Here is an 18489-nt window from a genome sequence, read left to right on the forward strand (position 1 = left end):
GAAAATAAAATCACATTTCAACTCATTCAACTCAACTACTGGTGTCATTTGTTAAAATTCTAACTTTTTATGTCAAAATTGTGCCCTTCTAGATGGAATTATTCTGCTAAATTTAGAGTTTGCTATATATTAAAATATTTTATGATTAAATTGCATCTTTAATATTTTATGGACTAAAAAGTTATTACCAAGAACTACTGTCCATTAGAAGACATACTAAGACAAGGGCTACAGAAATTGATCAGTGTATTTGACTGGCATATGTGAAATCCTAGATTTAATCCCCCATACCACATAGGGATATATAAGGTATTTTAAATTATAGTGTAATCTTACTGAATTTGTGTATTCTAGGATGAGAATTCACAGTAAATATTCACTATTGTGATGTTCCCCTTATCTTTCTTTCCACATGGTCCTTAGTCCACTAGATCAGGGTAAGTTTCAAAGACAGTGAGCGGCACATGTTCAAAGAACCCTGACATCTTGTATGAGTGTTAACAATTATTTAACTTTTCTATGTGCCAGTTTATAATGAGAACACTAACAACACTTGATGAGATTATCAATAGTAAATATTAGAAATATAATAGCTAACACATGTAGTTGTTAAAGTTGAGGATATCACTGGAATGGTGCCTTTAATTGATCCTGAGGCAAATACCACTCTTGTCTGCCATAATCATTATCATCAAGAGTCAGGACTCTCTTGTGGGGAACAGATCTTTTCTTATTCATATTTTACTCTGTGCCCCTTGGACCAGGCACAGGGACAAGGACGCTGCATGAATTCAGTTTATTTTCATATTTCATATATATGTATATATGAAATTCACTTGAATTTATATTTGACATTTTCAAATATATTTGAAGATAGATTTGAATAGTATATTTGTCCTTTTGTTTAGAAGAGGAAGATGCAGCCCCACTGCATGGATTTTAGTAGTAGTAACGATGACTTGAACTGCTTTTGGATCAACAAATATCAACTCCTATATCTGAATCTATTCTGCAATTGGTTGAGATTCCTTCTTGTTGCAGCTTTTCTGATAGATTCTGAGTCATGGCCATTGATCTCTAGGTGCGAATCCTGACCCGAGAGCAGAACACTACCTCCGCTCTAGATTCAAACATATCCTTTCCCTCCACTCTGGACAGAGCATAGCCTGCATCCTACAGCCAAGCTTACGGTATTGAGAACTCCCCCACTGCGTGCAGTTGCTCACATTCAGTGCTGAGTATGTGGGAAAGTATGTATGAGGACACACAGATGCTAATATTTCCTAACTGGTCATGTGTAGCAGGAATTTCTAGAGCAGCAATATTAAGAATTACTCCTTAAGGGTTATGAGACATATGGGGAGGGGGGATCTGGGAAAGGGGAAATAATTTGGAATGTAAACAAAGAATATAGAAAATAAAAATATTTTAAAAAAAGAATTACTCCTTAGTGCATCAGTTTAGAAACAATAAAATAGTGACATGTCAATCTGCGGTTACAGATTTGTACACATGTAGGATCATGAGACCAAAAACATATGCTGAGCATAGATAAAATTTTGTTATACAGAAATTTGTGGAAAATGGATAGATTTTAGCTCTTCTTGCCTCAAAGTCACCAAAAATAGCTATAAAATTACTAAAATGATAATTTGCTTCATCCTGTTGACCTTTGAGCACTAAGGTCATAAGGTCATATTTATGCCTTTTTTTTTTTTTTTTTTTTTTTTTTTTTTTTTGTAGACCAGGCTGGCCTCAAACTCAGAAATCCGCCTGCCTCTGCCTCCCAGAGTGCTGGGATTACAGGTGTGCGCCACCACGGCCCGGCCATACTTATGCCTTAAATAAACTTTACAAATTTATTTTAAAAAGTAGATACTTTCACTAAGTGTAGTGGCACATGCCTTTTAATCCCAGCACTCAGGAGGCAGAGGTAGGAAAGTCTCTGAGTTTGAGGTCAGCCTGGTCTACAGAATGAATTCCAGGACAACCAGGGCTATACAGAGAAACCCTGTCAAAAATAAATATGTGTTCTATCAATGGGGTAACTTTTGTCCTCTCATATAACAGAACCGAAAGAAATGTGGAAACATAAATAAGACTATTAAGTTATATTGAAATGTATGATAACACTAAACTTTTCTTTATGCTGAAATCAAGGACCAAGACTGACTCCTTCCAAAGACCATGCAAAATTTTTTGACTTACGAACACTTTGAAATTCAAGGCATGGATCCTTAAAAGGTTGTATGACTTACAAACTTAACTTTAAGAACATTCCTGTTAGTTTCTTGGGTTGGGAGATTTATCAGTAGACAAGCCCTTTCTACTACACAGAAAACTTGAGATAAATGTGACGTGATCCTACATTAAAGATGGAGACCATGCCCTCCCAATCCCTGCAGCAAGCTGAGAATTATGTATGAGATGACATGTCCATGCCCAGTGCCCAGGAGGAATATAAATACCACTCTGCACATGCACTATTGGCTAAGACGTTCCACTTAGGTGAACTCAGAAAAAGTGCACCTCCTCCTATCACCCACCCTCAAAAGAGGAATCAAAGTGAGATTACAGTATCTCCTGGTACATAGCTATCTTTGGGGTTTTCTTCTGATCCAACCAGTCCTACAGGAGTTTGCCAAGTTAAAAATAATTCAAAAACATTAATTAAAGAGATGTGTAAAGTGCTTATTTTAGATAAAGTAACCTGGCCTGGATAGCTAGATCACCTGGGCTTTACTGGTTTCCTAGGAATGACTCAAACTTTACAATTTTGTAGCTTTTTAATTTATCCAAATTTTAGACCTTTCCTTTGTGAAATGAAGGTAATATGTACCCAACAATCGTGAAGATTAAACAAACAAAAAATGAGTTCTAAGGGTCCGTTCCTTGACACATAGTAGTTACTGGTAAAATCTGACAAGCATATTGCTTCTCTGTATGACAGACACACCTGTAGTAGGGTGGGAAGTCAACAGGTTTAAACCAGAAATCCTGAGATAGCTGCTTTCTTTTAAATTTATTAGAAAAGTCATTTAACTGTTCTGAACCAAAAAAATGACTATATTTCAATGAATACAGATTTTAGTTTTTTCTTGTGAGAAGAATATATAGAAATGAACATTTTTAGGGTAAACATTTTAAAACAGAATTTTTGTTAACAAACGTACACATATATTATATCCAGGTTCTGCAGACTATTGACTTCAGGAAGGCAAAGAGACAAAGTGTGAAACTATTCTAGAATTTTTAGAAGCATTTTCTTTGGTCAGTTCTAGACTGTATATTTATTAAAATGCCTCAAGAGGGAGTACAATGTACATACAGATACTAGGCAGGGAGCTGAGTTTAATGAACTCTAGGGTGTTTAGTTTTGCTGTTTAAAATCTTGCTCTAATTGGTTTCTTTCCACTTTGTCTCTATGTTTGAGAGTAGTTATAATTATCTACACTGTGCATATGCCCCAGGCATAACCCTCTCTATTTACTGTGGATGTAGAGACACATTTGGACAAAGCAAAGCTTAAGGTCTACCAGGTTTTTAACAACAATTAGTAGCTTTTGTAATCTTGTAGTATTAATAATTTTTGCCTGTTTGAAAATGTAGAAGACAAAGGAGGGATTGTCTCATGCCACTGATGGGATCCACATCTAGAGTCTGCTTCAAATCAAGTTTGATCACCATTCAAACGTATAGCTACCTATGTATAAGAATTATGTGATTGTTAGAGGAAAATAATTTTGAAATCTAATTCACTTCACTTACTCAGTCAAACCAAAAAAAGGAAAAAGAATAGCGTGGAAAAGAGGAACTATATATCAGGCAATAACATTTCATTTTACTAGAGGAAGAAATAATGCGTCCGGAACGCACAAAGAGAAAGAAGCCAATTCATTTAGATCCTGTGGCGAGGCTTTGAAGTTCACTTTTAACCTAGTCTCTTTTACATTTCCAGATGCTATGAAAGGTGATGCCTTCAGAACGCAAACCCGACTGGGATTTTGCTCTCCCCACTGGAGTCAAGATTTGGATCTTACTTTCTCTGAAAGCAGCTTTAAAGAACTCTTGAGGCTGTCTGGAGAACGCTGGCTGGCAGAGGTTAGCAGCAGGTCTGCCTGAGTTGCTATGAGAGGCTGCAGCTGATTGATGCTGCTGAGAACTTCCTTTGCCTTCGCTGTGTTCTCAGGCGAATAGTAAATAAACTGATAGCCGGTGCTGCAAAGACAAGGACAGCAGCCAGTTACGTGAAGCATGGACAACATCTGCAACTGAACACCTGATGATCGATCTCCTATTTCATTATTCTTACTTACCAAATAAGAACAAAGGTATGAGTTATTTATGCAGATTTAAGGCTAGATAATGTAAAGCCAGCCTTTGATTAACCAAAAGATTACGTATGTTAAGAATTACTCTAAAAATGACCGATAACAATAATCACTAAAGAAAACCAGTCCGAAGAGCTGAACATGTGCCCCCAACCCTTGCAATCAACTCAGCTGCAGTACCAATCCTCAGTGTGCTGTGAAATCCTTCAGCAGCTTTATCATCCCCGGTAGGAAGAATCAGTTATGTAAGCAAATCTATGAAATGGTTAAATTCAAACACACTCACATGCAGAGACCGAAGCAATGCTCGATAGGAAGCAAACATTGCACACAGTACCCGTATTTTTCTCTATGACAGTGACAAGCCCAAGAGAGTAACAAACACTATGAATTCAAAAAGGAAGAGAAAAATAAATCAAGTCCAAGTGGCCAAATATGCCATTCTACCGTAAAGGGAAAAGACTGAATCAAAAGCTTTATTATATGATTTTATCTCCACACTTATTCTTAAATTTAGCTTAAGAACCTGAAAACGGTTACTAATGAGGAATTATTGACTTTCATAATCACTGTGCAAGAACCGATGGGGAATCTGGTGAGAGGAGGGACTACGTGGAGCCAAGGAATGTGGAGCACCAAGCAGGCTTTTCCTGCCAGGACATGAAGGAATCCACCCACAAGCTTGGTACAAACTTTTCTATGCCCTTTCATAGCCAATAGTCAAACGACTTGTTTTTAAAATGCATGAAAGCCTGTTTTGAGTATTTGCAAAATATTTTCCTTGTAGTTACTAGATAAAATATTTAAATTCCCATCATTCCACTTTCATCTTTTGAAAACTTAAAATGACACTGAAAAAAAAATTACTATCTAGAAGGCAGTTGTTCCTTTCTCTTTTTCTTGGTTCCACAGTGAAAACTGTTTAAATCTTTCAAAAGATGATGATACATTACAAATATACTCCTCACAATGTATGTACCATTTTGCAAAGTAATTATAATCAATGTCCTTGTATATTCAAACTAATGACATGAGAGAACAACAGAGCAACGGTGATCACTGGCTTGGGGAACTGAGAGCTACACCACTCATTCTCTTGTCTTGAGCTGCCTTTCCAATTAGGAATGCTACACCATTCAACTCTCCAGTCTTCAAGAAATAAAGCAACTCCACATGACTTTTGCAAAGCAAACAGTTGTCTAAAGGTATTGATGTGGCACCACAATGGGGGGCGGGGTAGTTCTGGATATCTCACTACTGCAGTTAGAGAGGTGAGGACTCACTGCACACCACATACAGAAATCATTGTGTGCTACATTCACTGTGGCCTGCCACACTGGCCTCATTTCCTGGTGCCACCATCTGAATTCTGGATTTATAGAGACTGACAGGCTCCCCAATGGCTTTGTCCTTAGAAAGCTAAAATGCCAAGGGCCAGGTGTTCTTCCATCTCTCTGCTCACATGACTTCTTTTCTCAGGACACTATTTCTGATCCATCTTACTCTTTCTCCCGTCCCATCCTTGTGATGGCTGCCTCTGCACCTTCTTGGCTTTTCTGACAGTACATTCTGATGTTATTTGTAGATATTGTCCACTTTCCCTTTATCTTTTTCTCATTTTCTGCCCTGAAAGTTCTTCTAGAATTCTCCACATGATGACTAGCTTATATAGTTCCAAGAAAATTTTCTACATGCATTTTCCCTCTTTTGCCTTAGATGAGTGTTTTCAGGCATAAAGTGGGATCTGTACTTTTAACAAATCCTCTGTAGGGGTTGATACAAATGAACAACTGCATCATCGTAGTAGAGACACCTGCTCTTCTTGGTTTGATTTTGAGGTTCTTCTATAAATGCTGGATCATACTTCACAATGAGTCTGGTTTAAAATAAAACACTTAAGTTACTCTGAATTTCTTAGCATTTTGATCAGGACACGTTTACAGATGTTCTTTACATTCTACCTACATTCCTCTTTTCCCTTCCCATCATTACCATTGCTTCTAATGTTCCCTATTATCCTTTTATCTTTTCTCTCTTGATTACATCATCCTCTCACCCTGAGCCTGCTCAGTCACAGCCTTGGACATAACCCAGAATCGCATTTCTTGTGGCTCAGCCAGGTCTTCTGTGAGGCGGGTGTGGAACATCCATTGTCCCTATTATGTTCTCTTTTAGTGATGGGCATCTTAGTGAAGCCAGAAGGTTCATTTTTCCACAGGGAAGGTCAATGTTAATGTCCAAGATGACATGGTATTGCGTGTCTCTGTTGAATGCCTTACTCTTTAAACATGTGATATTATTTAGAAATTTGTGACTATAGTTAAATTATGCAAAAATAACTATTTTGTGCGAGTCTGAGATTTATGCTGAATACAAATATTTGAGTTAATAAGATAAATCAAGAAGAAAATAAGCTAAAATTGGAAGAAAAAAATTCCTTGGAAAAAGTTCAATAGACTATAAAAACAAATTATGGATGATAGAAATTGAAATTGGTTTCACATTATATTTGTGTTAAATAAAAAGTGATTCAAAGTATATACATAGACTTTACATAAAGCTGAATACAATGAGAACATGGATATATAGTCTCTTACATATTCATATACCTTAGTCTGTTTTTGCTAGTCTATCTTACCTCTTGTTCTTCTAGTGCCAGCACGTCTCAATCCTAAAACGGTTGGTTTGTGGGATCCATTTGACATTCCTAAGTATTTAATCTTGTGTTTGAAATGTATAAGCGGTATTCAGAGTTCCTCAGTGTACATCTCTAAACCTAACTGATCTAAACCTAACTAGACCCAACTAAATATGTCAAAAGGAGTCCCCAGCTTGCTCTGCATTCTCAAACAAGCAGCTCAGCTGCACCTTTGTGCATTTTACATAATGTCATGGCTACTAACTTCTCCTAGTCCCTTACCTTCAACACAAAAGCTGCCCTTTCCTTTTCAGTACAGCCGGAATCCAACCATTTGTTACCATACTCAGTCCAAATATCCTGGTACAATGCCTATGTCTTCCACCAGAAGGGATTTTACAAAACCCACACAAATTCTAGCATTACATTTAGCTATTGGGAAAATTGTACTTTAAGACATGGGCATTTTTTTTTTTTTACTTCTGTTCATGGATTAAAAGATATAGGATAGAAAGAAGGCAGGAGGGAGAGGGGAATTTTTTTCAATACAAGTCCTCATCCTGGGACTTAACTGTCACGTGTTAGTTCTTCCTCTGTCCTCCCTAGCATTGCTCATCCACACCAGGATTGTAGCCAAGGGAGGTAATGAAGAATGTGGATCACAGATGAAGGACAGACAAGAAAGGAACGAAGAAAAACAGGGAGAATGGGCCAAACTGACAGGAGTCAATGAATTTGAAAAAAAAAATGTTTTGAGTAGTAAGTCTCTGCGTTAGAGTTAAATCTCCAAAGGAAACCTTAGGGGGATTTTGACTTACATTTTTCAAGTTTATAGAAATGTGTGTGTGTGTGTGTGTGTGTGTGTGTGTTTTCTGAATATATGGAGAGGAGGCATAGCCATGCTCTTAGTTCTAAGCGAGAAGAAAGCCACTTGAATAATAGATAAGACTTCACCCTTCAGTGCACTTGAACATACTCCTCTGGCTTCATGGGGCTTAACAACATGCTTTCTGAAGTTGCTGAAGGTGCAGTCATACATCTCTCCTTGTCCCTCACCTGCTTCTTATTCCTGCTGGGTGAGGGGCTCAGAGAAAAGAGCAGGGGAAAAACAACTCTCTTCCTTTGCCTCCTGTGGGTTCCCTTATATAATTAAATGACGTACAAGAACTATGCTTACATTGCTGTTTGTTTTTTCAAACTTCTCTTCTTCTTGGTAAAAAGAAAGACAGAAAATTTCTTCTTGGACTCATGGAAAATTTACGTTCCATGTGTGTTTTGATCGAAGTTTGATTCTATCACTCATTAACTCCCTGACAAGCAGCAGTAGTGAAGCAGACAAAGCCATGTGAGCTACTCCACTCTTCCCACTAAGAAAATTGCTCTGTCTCTTTATGTCTTAATGTTTAAGCTCTTGACTGTGATTTCTTAACCAATATGGTGTCTCTGATGTGTAAATAGATGCAGTTTCTTTACCCTCTGCAGATCACATAGAAATGTTCTAGGTACAATTACACAACATTGGAATGAACAAAGTCTCACTGTAATGTCATCCATGCCCTGTCTCCATGTCTCTCTGTGTCATTGTCTTGACTTCCTTGGACATCGAAGGGTCTGTTCAGTTCTACATTGATGCAGTTTGGCTTCTGGTATTTTCCCACTTAACACTTCTGCCCAGATGAGGTGGAATAACACCCAAACAAGGACCTCTGACTCACTTCAAAATAAATGACTCCACCTCTATTCTGGAAACAATCTTTACTAATCAAGGATTGGTCTGAGGTATAAAATTAAAATCCATTCCAAAGAATCCTGAATATGTTACTGTGATTGCAAAAGGCCTGAGATAGCTTTAGGTGGATCTAAAGATTAAATCTATTTAGGTAGGTCTTTAGATTAAGTCTATTTCCCCCATGATATAAATATATAAATCTCACATGTATAAATCTCACATTACAATTTTATAGAAGTGAGATTCCCCCTAGATTATTAAATACTCTGTGTGTGTGTGTGTGTGTGTGTGTGTGTGTGTGTGTGTGTGTGTGTGAAAGCCTGATTAACATGTGTATAATGCATGGACATGGAAACCAGTAAACGTCTTTGAATCCCCTGGAACTGGACTTACAGGAGATTGTGATCCACTGTATGTGGTGCTGGAAACCAAGTATAGACATACTGTTCTATAAGAACATCAGATGTTGAGCTCCAGCCCCCCTCCCAGATAATTCTTTTTAAATCTGGAATATTCTGTTTTGAGCTATGGTAAATGATTTTCTTTCTCTGACTTTGCAATGATGATGGCTAAGTATATAGATTAGTGAAGAGTTGCTAAAAATATTTGGGAAATCTCTGCTTAACCCGAGCACAGAAATTCCTTACAGGATTCATTTGCTTCATACATGTTGATATGACACAATGTGTCATGGTTTCAAGTATTGATTTACCTTACAAAAAACAAGTACGCTATAGACTCTTCTCACAGTGTTTCAAAATGAGCAAAAGAAAATGTTTTCTGATAATATGTTTATTGATACAATATTCTGAATTCAACTCCTATCTTTTGGTGGATTGACTTTTTCCCTTACATCCCTCCTTCTCTTTCTTCTTTGTGTCTTGATCTCATATATATATATATATATATATATATATATATATATATATATATATATATATATATACACATATATGTATACATATATATATGAAAATATCTAATATATATTAAAATCTAAAATTTTCATGTTTTAATGTTAAATTAAGACACTGAGTTTTAAAATAAAACCATCTAAGTTATCTTTCTGAGTAAACTGTGACTCATTTGCTTAATGTGTCATTTCTCAAAAATATAAGATTTTTATATTTATGATTTACAGTACTTCAACTACATCAGCAGTGTGGTAAATCAAGAGGCATAGCCATATATCTACATTGCAGATGAAGAAACCCCAGGATGAATGGCTTTCTGAAATCTCGCAATTCAAACTCTTCGTGGTTTGTCATTTTCACACACTGTTACTTTGACAAATTTAGTATCAAAACTTCTAGAGTTGTTTACATATTATATTTATGAATGTATAAGCCTTTAACAATTTCACTTCTCAAAACTTTGAACTGTCATGCAATGCTTCTTGCCCAAACAACAATATGCAGTTGGTCTCCCAAGCTACTGGGATGTATTGGGGCATGTCTCCAACTTGCAAGCATTGAATAGAAAAGTGGGAAAGGAAATTATTAATTGTCAGTAATTAAGTTAACTAGCTTCTATAAAAGCTGTCATCTTTCTTCTTTCAGGATATATAAATGTGTATTTTTCTTCTTAGTGAGCTGGGAGTAACAGTTCCACTCTCAGAGATGTATGTTGCTGTTCTCAGGCCTAGAAGAAGTTGTGTGCAAGTGTTTATAAGGTGTTTTCTACAAGAATGTTTTACACATTTCTGGTTCTGATTCCTGATTCTACCAAATGCCCTCATCTTTGTCACTTCATTAAGTCACACCAGTCACTGCATCAACCGGAAATGGCTGCTCCTGGCTATCTTATTGCAGTATATTGTTAGGGTTCTAGTCTGTTAGTAGTTATTATTACTCTCCTTCTATTCTCTGTTTATATGTTCAATTTTATCATAGGTGTATGTGTATGTATACAGAACCAGAATAAAATGGCCTGGTGAATTTAGCTATTCCTGTTGAATTTAGGGATGTAGTCCTTAAGGACAAGGTGACACTAATACATAATACAGACCTCAGTTCTGACCTACATGTTAGAAGTAACCAAGCTATTTAAAATTATTGAATCATGAGATTATATTTACCTTTTGGAAGAAATGTCATTACAGAGAAAAGGAACCAAATGGTAGGCTCAGTGCCAGTCAAGAAGGAAGAATACTGATTAAGCTCCTTGGCAGAGGAACACCTAGAAGATGATGCCCTGTGGGTCAGGATTAACCCATAACTCATTACTGAAATGAAAAACCTCCACAGAAGTCAGGAATCAAAACTGGCATTCAATCATTTAAGTTGCAAGCATGGGGTTAAGGGTGCCAAGGATTTGTTGACTTCTAAGTGGAGAATCTGAGTGGATGATGTTGCAAGTTTGGGGATTTTGTTCATTTTTTTTTCTTGCATGAAAATGTCTAAGACAAAGACTACTCAGGAGAAGAAAGATAAGGGTCAATGGAAGGGGAAGTGACTTGATATGACCACCATGAGGGTATGAGTGAAGTGGAGCTAACTATGAGTATTTACACACACACATGCATGAACACATGCATACATGCACACACAAATACACATACACACACACACGCACACACACACACACACACACACACACACACACACACACACACACATTGATTTTGCCAGTCAGTCCTTCCTTTCCAACCTCCCCAGTCAACATGAGGACAGCGTCTGAAGCCCAGAACTTGAGATTTAGTAGTAAACTGAGTATTTATGTGAATTAATGCTTTCTCAAAAGGCAATATAACGGCATCTTTGACATGAATGCATCTGTTATACAAAAATTTGTAACTACAAATATAAATTTCTAGAGTTTTATGAATGAAATATATTTTAGGAGTACAAGTGATTATAAAAATAATTAGATACAATTTAAAACTGTGGTATATTTATTAATCCTGCTATGTCTAATCAATAAATACAAGTTGTATTTTCAAGAGTATAGAATTTGGACCTAGAGAGATGGCTCAGTTGGTGAAGTACCTTCTGTTGCATACATGAAGACTTGAATTCAAATCCCCAGTACATACCTAAAAAGTGCTCTCTCTGTCTCTCTCTATCTCTCTCTGCCTCTGTTTCTTTCTGTGTGTGTCAGTGTGAGTGTGCATGCATGTTTGTGTGTCTGTGTGAATGTTCTAGTGTGTGTTTGTGTGTGTGTGTGTGTGTATTTTCAGTCCACATAACAGCAGCCTCATGACATAGTCAAGCCAAAACAATGAGCTCCAGGTTCAGTGAGATATTTTTGCTACATAAAATGAGTCTGAGAACAATTGAGGAAGACATCTGATTACCATCTCTGGTGTCCATACCTATGTGTGTGCACACACATATGAGTATTTACATACATGGTACATGCACAAAAGAATGACATTCAAACATGAGTTAAGTTTCCAAAGTATAACAATAGCTAATATTTATAATTTTAATCATATACCAGCAACAATCATAAGTATTGTCAAAGTTTCTCATGAATGTCATTGGGTAATAAACACAATTTCCACCTTATAAATAAGAAAACTAATGAATATAAAGGTAAAGTAATTTCATTAATGCCACAAAGGCAATTAAATGAGTTAGAATACAAATTTGAGCAGTGGTTAATATCTATGAACTGTCTATGAGATGAGAATTTCTATTTGCCCATGAACAGAGGTAGAAATGTTAAATAGAATTACAAAAATATCAATAACATTACATTCAATGACTTAATGGAGGATAATGGCTAATACACTGATATGGTGTTTACACATCTAAAACCACTTAGCAAGGGACACTAAACTGGTCTATTCTGGCAAAGACGTCTGAGGCACTTAGGCCCTCAACCCAATGTTCCTTTAGTCACTGAATGCATATGTTACAAGAAAATAACATTTAAAATTCATTTAGGGTCACATGCAAATTAGTAAAACACTTCCAGCCACATATAACAATCAGTCTGAATTCTGCCAGTCTTGTCCTTCAGTTTGCACAAATACCACGCCAAGAGTATTTAGTTAAGAGTATGCTATTATCTACCTATCTCAAATTGTAAATCAAAATGAATCCCCTTTCTTCAGAAGCACTTGGCATCATGCACAAGGGTATATATGGGTCAGCACCCCTGGAACCAGTGTACACATGTGCAGGTTTGGCATAAGGAGTTTTGTATTTGCTAAAATGTAATGGAACTTAAAGCTAGAAATGGCAAATGGGAATCAACTCACAACAAGAAGAAAATAGTCCCTTAGAGAATCAAATTATAATCAACCCAAAAATTAAATTACTGTCTCCTTTAAAATGACATATTTCTAGCAATTGCATTCAGTTCACAAGGGAAAAAAAGGAAGTGACACCGGCTATTCATTGGCCATATTTTCACTGTGCTTATGTAATTTCATTAAACCACTTAAAAAGAAAATTTTTAATGGAATACGTTCTTTCTGAAAGCTGAAACAAAAGCTGTATTTGAAAATGAATGACATGAATTGGAACTATTGGACTTGAGACTGGACTTTTAAAACTAATTAGTCTTGGTATACTGGACACTACTCCCAATGGAACAAAAAAGACATATGTTGTTTATAAAAGTGAAGGGCTGTCACCCATCCATGAGACAAGTATGCCACATACCCTCCTAATGAGACTCTGGGAGCATCATGAGAAGAGGTAAAGACTGTAAGAGCCAGGAGTTCTTCTGGAGATAACAGGACTGGTGACTCCATGAACTAACATCTGCTATGCCTACAAGACCAAGAGAGTAATTCTTCCACTAAGAGTGGAGTTAAAGCACACACACACCTACCCCTAGCTAAGGAGCTATTAACTGTGGATGCGTGCTAGAGGAAGGAGATTCCTCTACCAGACAAGTCTGGACTGTATCAAGTTTACAGTTAATATTGCCCAAGAAGGCTGAGACAGTATAGATAAATCAACACAATGGTGGAGATAGTTCTCCCAAGCAGTGCTGAAAATGCCCAGCTGTAAAACCATTTAACAAAACAAAGAAGTGCTAGAAGAGTTCCAACTTTTAAGGCTATTCTCTATCTGCCTTGTACAATACAGACTGATTGTTCTTCATTTTATAAACTGAAATAGACTCCCTTATATTGTTTTTCACTGAAAACACAGTATTTGTTCATTTAAAAAGCCATCAGGAACATATTGGAATGGTTTGACAGTTCTTTTAATGCCTAGTTTGCTCTGTCTGAATCTCAGTAGTCCCATAGCATTTTCAACCCTATATTGTCTCGGCAAAACCACATTTGATCCATATAGTTCCCTAGACTGAAGTTTAATGATTGGCACTAAGCTTATTAGTAAGTATTTTACTGTTTTATATTTAAAAAAGAAACAATGGGATATTTAAGATATGGATATCCCAAGAAATCAATGGTAAAAAGTGCTGGACAGTTTTTTTTTATTTACCTTAAATTTAATCCTTGAGTAATACCCTTACGTGTATTGTCTCAGTGAAAAGTAACTAGTGTGGAATATATATTTTCATGCACATATTAAAGATATAACTATGTCTCAGGGTACAATGGTGAACTCAACATTTGTGTTTGCCAATTTCATGCAATGGTGAATTTAAGAAACAATAGAGTTATGTCCTACATCTCATATTACATTCTGACAATTTATGTTCTGTATACCGTGTGTATAGTTTTGAGTTTTCTAGTTATATTATTATTCTCTTTAAAATTTGATTGATTGAAAAATAAACAAGACAAAATGAGAAAGTCAGTAAGAAATTTCCAGTTCCAGACAGGATGTTGGAAATAGCAACTCTCTAACTTCTGCATATCACAATAAACCAATTTACTCAAAACATAATAGTCCTAATAAGAACTCAAGTGGGCAGAAGAAAAAAGGCAGATTGCTTTGGGGTCTCAGGATATAGAAGGTGAAATGACAATGAATCTCTTTTGTTACTCACTTGGGCCTATTATCTGCTGTTATTTGAGTTTCAGAGAAAGCCTCAGAGCAGAAAAATACCATCACCAACAACAAATTAGCAAAAATAAAGAACACCAAAAGAAAGCCAAAAACTGGTGAAATTGGTTGCCCAGTGTATATTGCATCTTTTAGTCACACCAGTCCATTCTGCAGATGAATGTACAAGCCATGGCCCTTCTATCACAGGTAGAGGAGGTCAGTGATAACCAGCTCTCTATAGTAGGCCTGTGGCCAGAAACCTATCTGTTACTCACACTTCAATATACACAGAGCATCCCTTCTTTATTGGAGTCATGGTTTAAACAGACTCCCAACTTATCTGCAGGAAATAAATTCCTTCCCTGAATTCCTTCCCTATCACTGAGTTCTGACTTATCCCCCAAATCCTAAGGAAACAGAACCATTTTCTACAGCAGAAAAAATTACAGACAAGGCATAGATATGAAGGGGCAGCCTAGAGGACAGAACAGTACTCCCCTGTGATTCCAATGATTGGTAGTCTAAATTTCCTATGTGATAGAATATCATAGTCAAATAAGGCCTCACTAATGAACAGTAAAGAAAAAAATGAGAGAAATGTGAACAATGTCTACAGCTGAAATCACAGTAGTATGTCAAAACAGTAGTTTATAGAAGAGGGAGAAGGAGGAGGAGGAGAAAGAGGGTAGAAGGGGAGGAGAAGGAAGGGGTAGAAGGGGGAGGGAGGAAGAAGTGGAAGTGGAGGAGGAATAGAAGTTGAAGAAGGAGGAGGATAAGACCAAGAAGACCAAGAAGAAGAAGAAGACCAAGAAGAAGAAGAAGAAGAAGAAGAAGAAGAAGAAGAAGAAGAAGAAGAAGAAGAAGAAGAAGAGAAGAAGAAGCAGAAAAGAAGAAGAAGAAGAAGAAGAAGAAGAAGAAGAAGAAGAAGAAGAAGAAGAAGAAGAAGAAGAAGAAGAGGAAGAGGAAGAGGAAGAGGAAGAGGAAGAGGAAGAGGAAGAGGAAGAGGAAGAGGAAGAGGAAGAGGAAGAGGAGGAGGAGGAGGAGGAGGAGGAGGAGGAAGGGGGAGGGGAGGAGGGGAAAGAGGAGGAGGGGGAAGAGGAAGAGGAGGAGGAGGAGGAAGGGGGGAGGGGAAGGAGGAGGAGGGGAAGGAGGGGAGGGGGAGAAGGAAGAGGGGGAGGCGGAGGAACAGGAACAAGAAGAAGATATACATATGTACTGGAGATACAGTGATTCTTTTCTTGAATACTTTCTTCTAAAACATCTTGAGTACTATGGAAATGAATGATTTTCGTGAGAAATATGCTCACATGTTTAAATGTTCTTGGTTTGTCACTTGTTTAGAGTGTCTAATACTTTATAAAAAGTATCTGTTAGTGAATGATAACTGTTCAACTGTAGCATTCAATTTGGGAATTTTTAATCAAAGAAAAAAGCAACTGTTTGTGAAGGAAAATTAACTCTTCTTATCCCAATATTTCTTTTTTCTTTCTTTTTTACTTTCTTTTTACAGCTTGTGTGTATTCATAGCCAGAGAAAATTACAATGTAATTTCTACTGAATGTGGAATGAAAGGGGGCATGAGTACTGAGGCAGACACTTTATTAAACAGCATTTAAACATAGTTAATAAGTAAAAGCACAGAAAGAGTAATCTAAAACTGTTAAGAGATAATGCATTAGCTGTGTGCTATTTGGTCCTACGTAACCATGCTGTGTCTGTTAGTTTAATTATCTCATTGACAGCTCTTCTTTCCAGTGCTGCAGTTAAAGAATAGGGAAGTAGTTGTGCCTCAGTCAAAGGAAGAATCACTAACAGCATCATCATCAAAAAAAATACAACAAAAATAAAAAGATTTTTTAAAAAAGAATTATGTTCTTCATTAAGCACTGTTATCTCTATGGTTACATTGAGTCAAGGGTCCATATAAAGCATTGCACGGTAATGTTTTTCCACTGAGCACAAGTGATACTAGAATGTCCCACTGAGCAGCGTGACTTGTCGGTCAGTATTCTAGCCCAGAGCTCCCAGAAAGCACAATGACACTTTTTGTTGGTTTGAGTCTATTCTCAAATAATTTAAAGAAATTCAGCAACTTTAATTTACCTGATGAGTTAAAATGCTAACAGTCATTCATTGGGAGGGACTAGTCTCCAAAGTATTAACTTTGTCTATAAACTTATTCAAAGAAAGGATAACGCCATCAATGAAAAATTTGGGTTTTTTTTTCCGACATTACTTACTTCCTTCTCTCTGTCTCAAATCTATGGAGTAGTTTACGAAGACCACCATTCTTGAATCCCTGAAAATGGGCAGCTGGGGCCCCCACAGTGATGACGTCATAAAGAGCATCTGGAATGGAAACAAGAAGATGAACATCTAGCAAACATTTGTCTCCTGCACATACTGTACATTAGAGTATACATGGTGTGGGAAGTTTGAGAAATTATTCTGCTTCAATTTGTATGAATAACTGAACTCTCATCTCAAGGGGGCAAGAAGAACTAATCAATCTTTCTAAAAGCCACCTGTGCACATCAAAAAGTTATAATATTTCCAAGATTTATGACTGCATCTTAATTATATGCTACAGTGCAGAACAGCATGTTCTTCAGTCCTCCACCTAACTACTGAGATAACATGTTAATTGGTCTTTTGTGTGTTTTACTTTATTGAGTTTTGCATCATTTACTTTGCAATCATATTGAAATTCAACAATAATGAACAATTTCTCAACCACAGCTTATAGAGACAAGAACCAAAAAATATTAATTTATTTTTGCTCAAGGGCAGAACTACTGTTCTGCACTTTAACAACAAAATTCATCCAGTCATTTCTTGCTTATTTATTCTAAAATTTACACAGGTTTGAATACATACACTTGTAACATTATAAAACATGGAGAGAATGCAAAATGTATCAATTTATGTTTCCAATCAACAAAACTTTGCTTTTTATAACAAAAATCCATACATTTAAATTTAAACACAATCGTTTGATCCTGAAATTTATGGTTTCAAAACATGTCATCATTTTTATATTCAAATGGAAGATATCCATCTAAAAAAGGTAAAGTGAATGTTCCCTGGTTAAACTACATTTTTTTTGTTGAGAAATCTAATTTCATAGAAGATGTTTCTCGAATTGATTTTGATATTGACGTATTGCTTCTTGCTAAGATATGGCTTACTGAGGAAGCATAAGTTGTTTTATTAGCCTCTGGCAAACATCATTGCTTCTTGAAAACTACACAGTCTTGATCCATTTGAATTATTATTGTTTTAAATTAGAATATCTCCACTCTGAAAATAGGTCAAAATAAATAAAACACAATTTTCAATGTGACCCAACAAGCAGCCAATAAAGCATTGGTTTAACCATAAATTAATGACCATTTATAATAATTATAGTGTAGTACTTATTTCTTAACTTTTTAAAATGTCACTAATAAATTCAATTATAGCATTGTAAGATAGTAGAATATTTCTTTTATAGGAAATGCAATTATTTATATTATATTTTAGTAAAGAAATCTCATTCAATAGATTAGTTTTCATTACACAAGGAGGTGCCATGGAGAAAAGGAACCTAAGTTTCTACTCAGTGTGAAGCTTATAAAGCACACTGACCACCATGTGCGTAGATTACCAAGGATACAATTGTAATTATAGCTGCAACTTTTGCATATATAATAGCAATTATATCTGTGCTATAGCTAACCGCTTTCTAATTTGACTGTCGACCTGCACAATATAGGGAATTTCATGCCCAGCACTGAAAATCTAGCCAACTACATCTAGTAGTATGGACTGTGGAGGAGAACCCATTACTGCCAGTTTAGTTACCCTAACCAGTATAATCTTTAATTGAATTCT

At 36.3% G+C, this 18489-nt stretch overlaps 1 protein-coding gene across 11 annotated transcripts in view; it reads right to left on the minus strand.

The window, feature by feature from the left end:
• Inpp4b (inositol polyphosphate-4-phosphatase type II B) overlaps window positions 1-18489 on the minus strand; it is a 762101-nt gene that overhangs the window by 137110 nt on the left and 606502 nt on the right. For all 11 annotated transcript variants that reach the window (XM_052167328.1, XM_052167331.1, XM_052167337.1 and 8 more), the window contains 2 exons: window positions 16857-16965; window positions 4041-4218 (listed from right to left, as the gene is read on the minus strand). In XM_052167328.1, the coding sequence (XP_052023288.1) occupies window positions 4041-4218; window positions 16857-16965 (287 nt within the window). The remainder of the gene's footprint in view (window positions 1-4040; window positions 4219-16856; window positions 16966-18489) is intronic.

The sequence above is a fragment of the Apodemus sylvaticus genome, chromosome 21, assembly GCF_947179515.1.
Source record: "Apodemus sylvaticus chromosome 21, mApoSyl1.1, whole genome shotgun sequence".
Taxonomy (NCBI): domain Eukaryota; kingdom Metazoa; phylum Chordata; class Mammalia; order Rodentia; family Muridae; genus Apodemus; species Apodemus sylvaticus.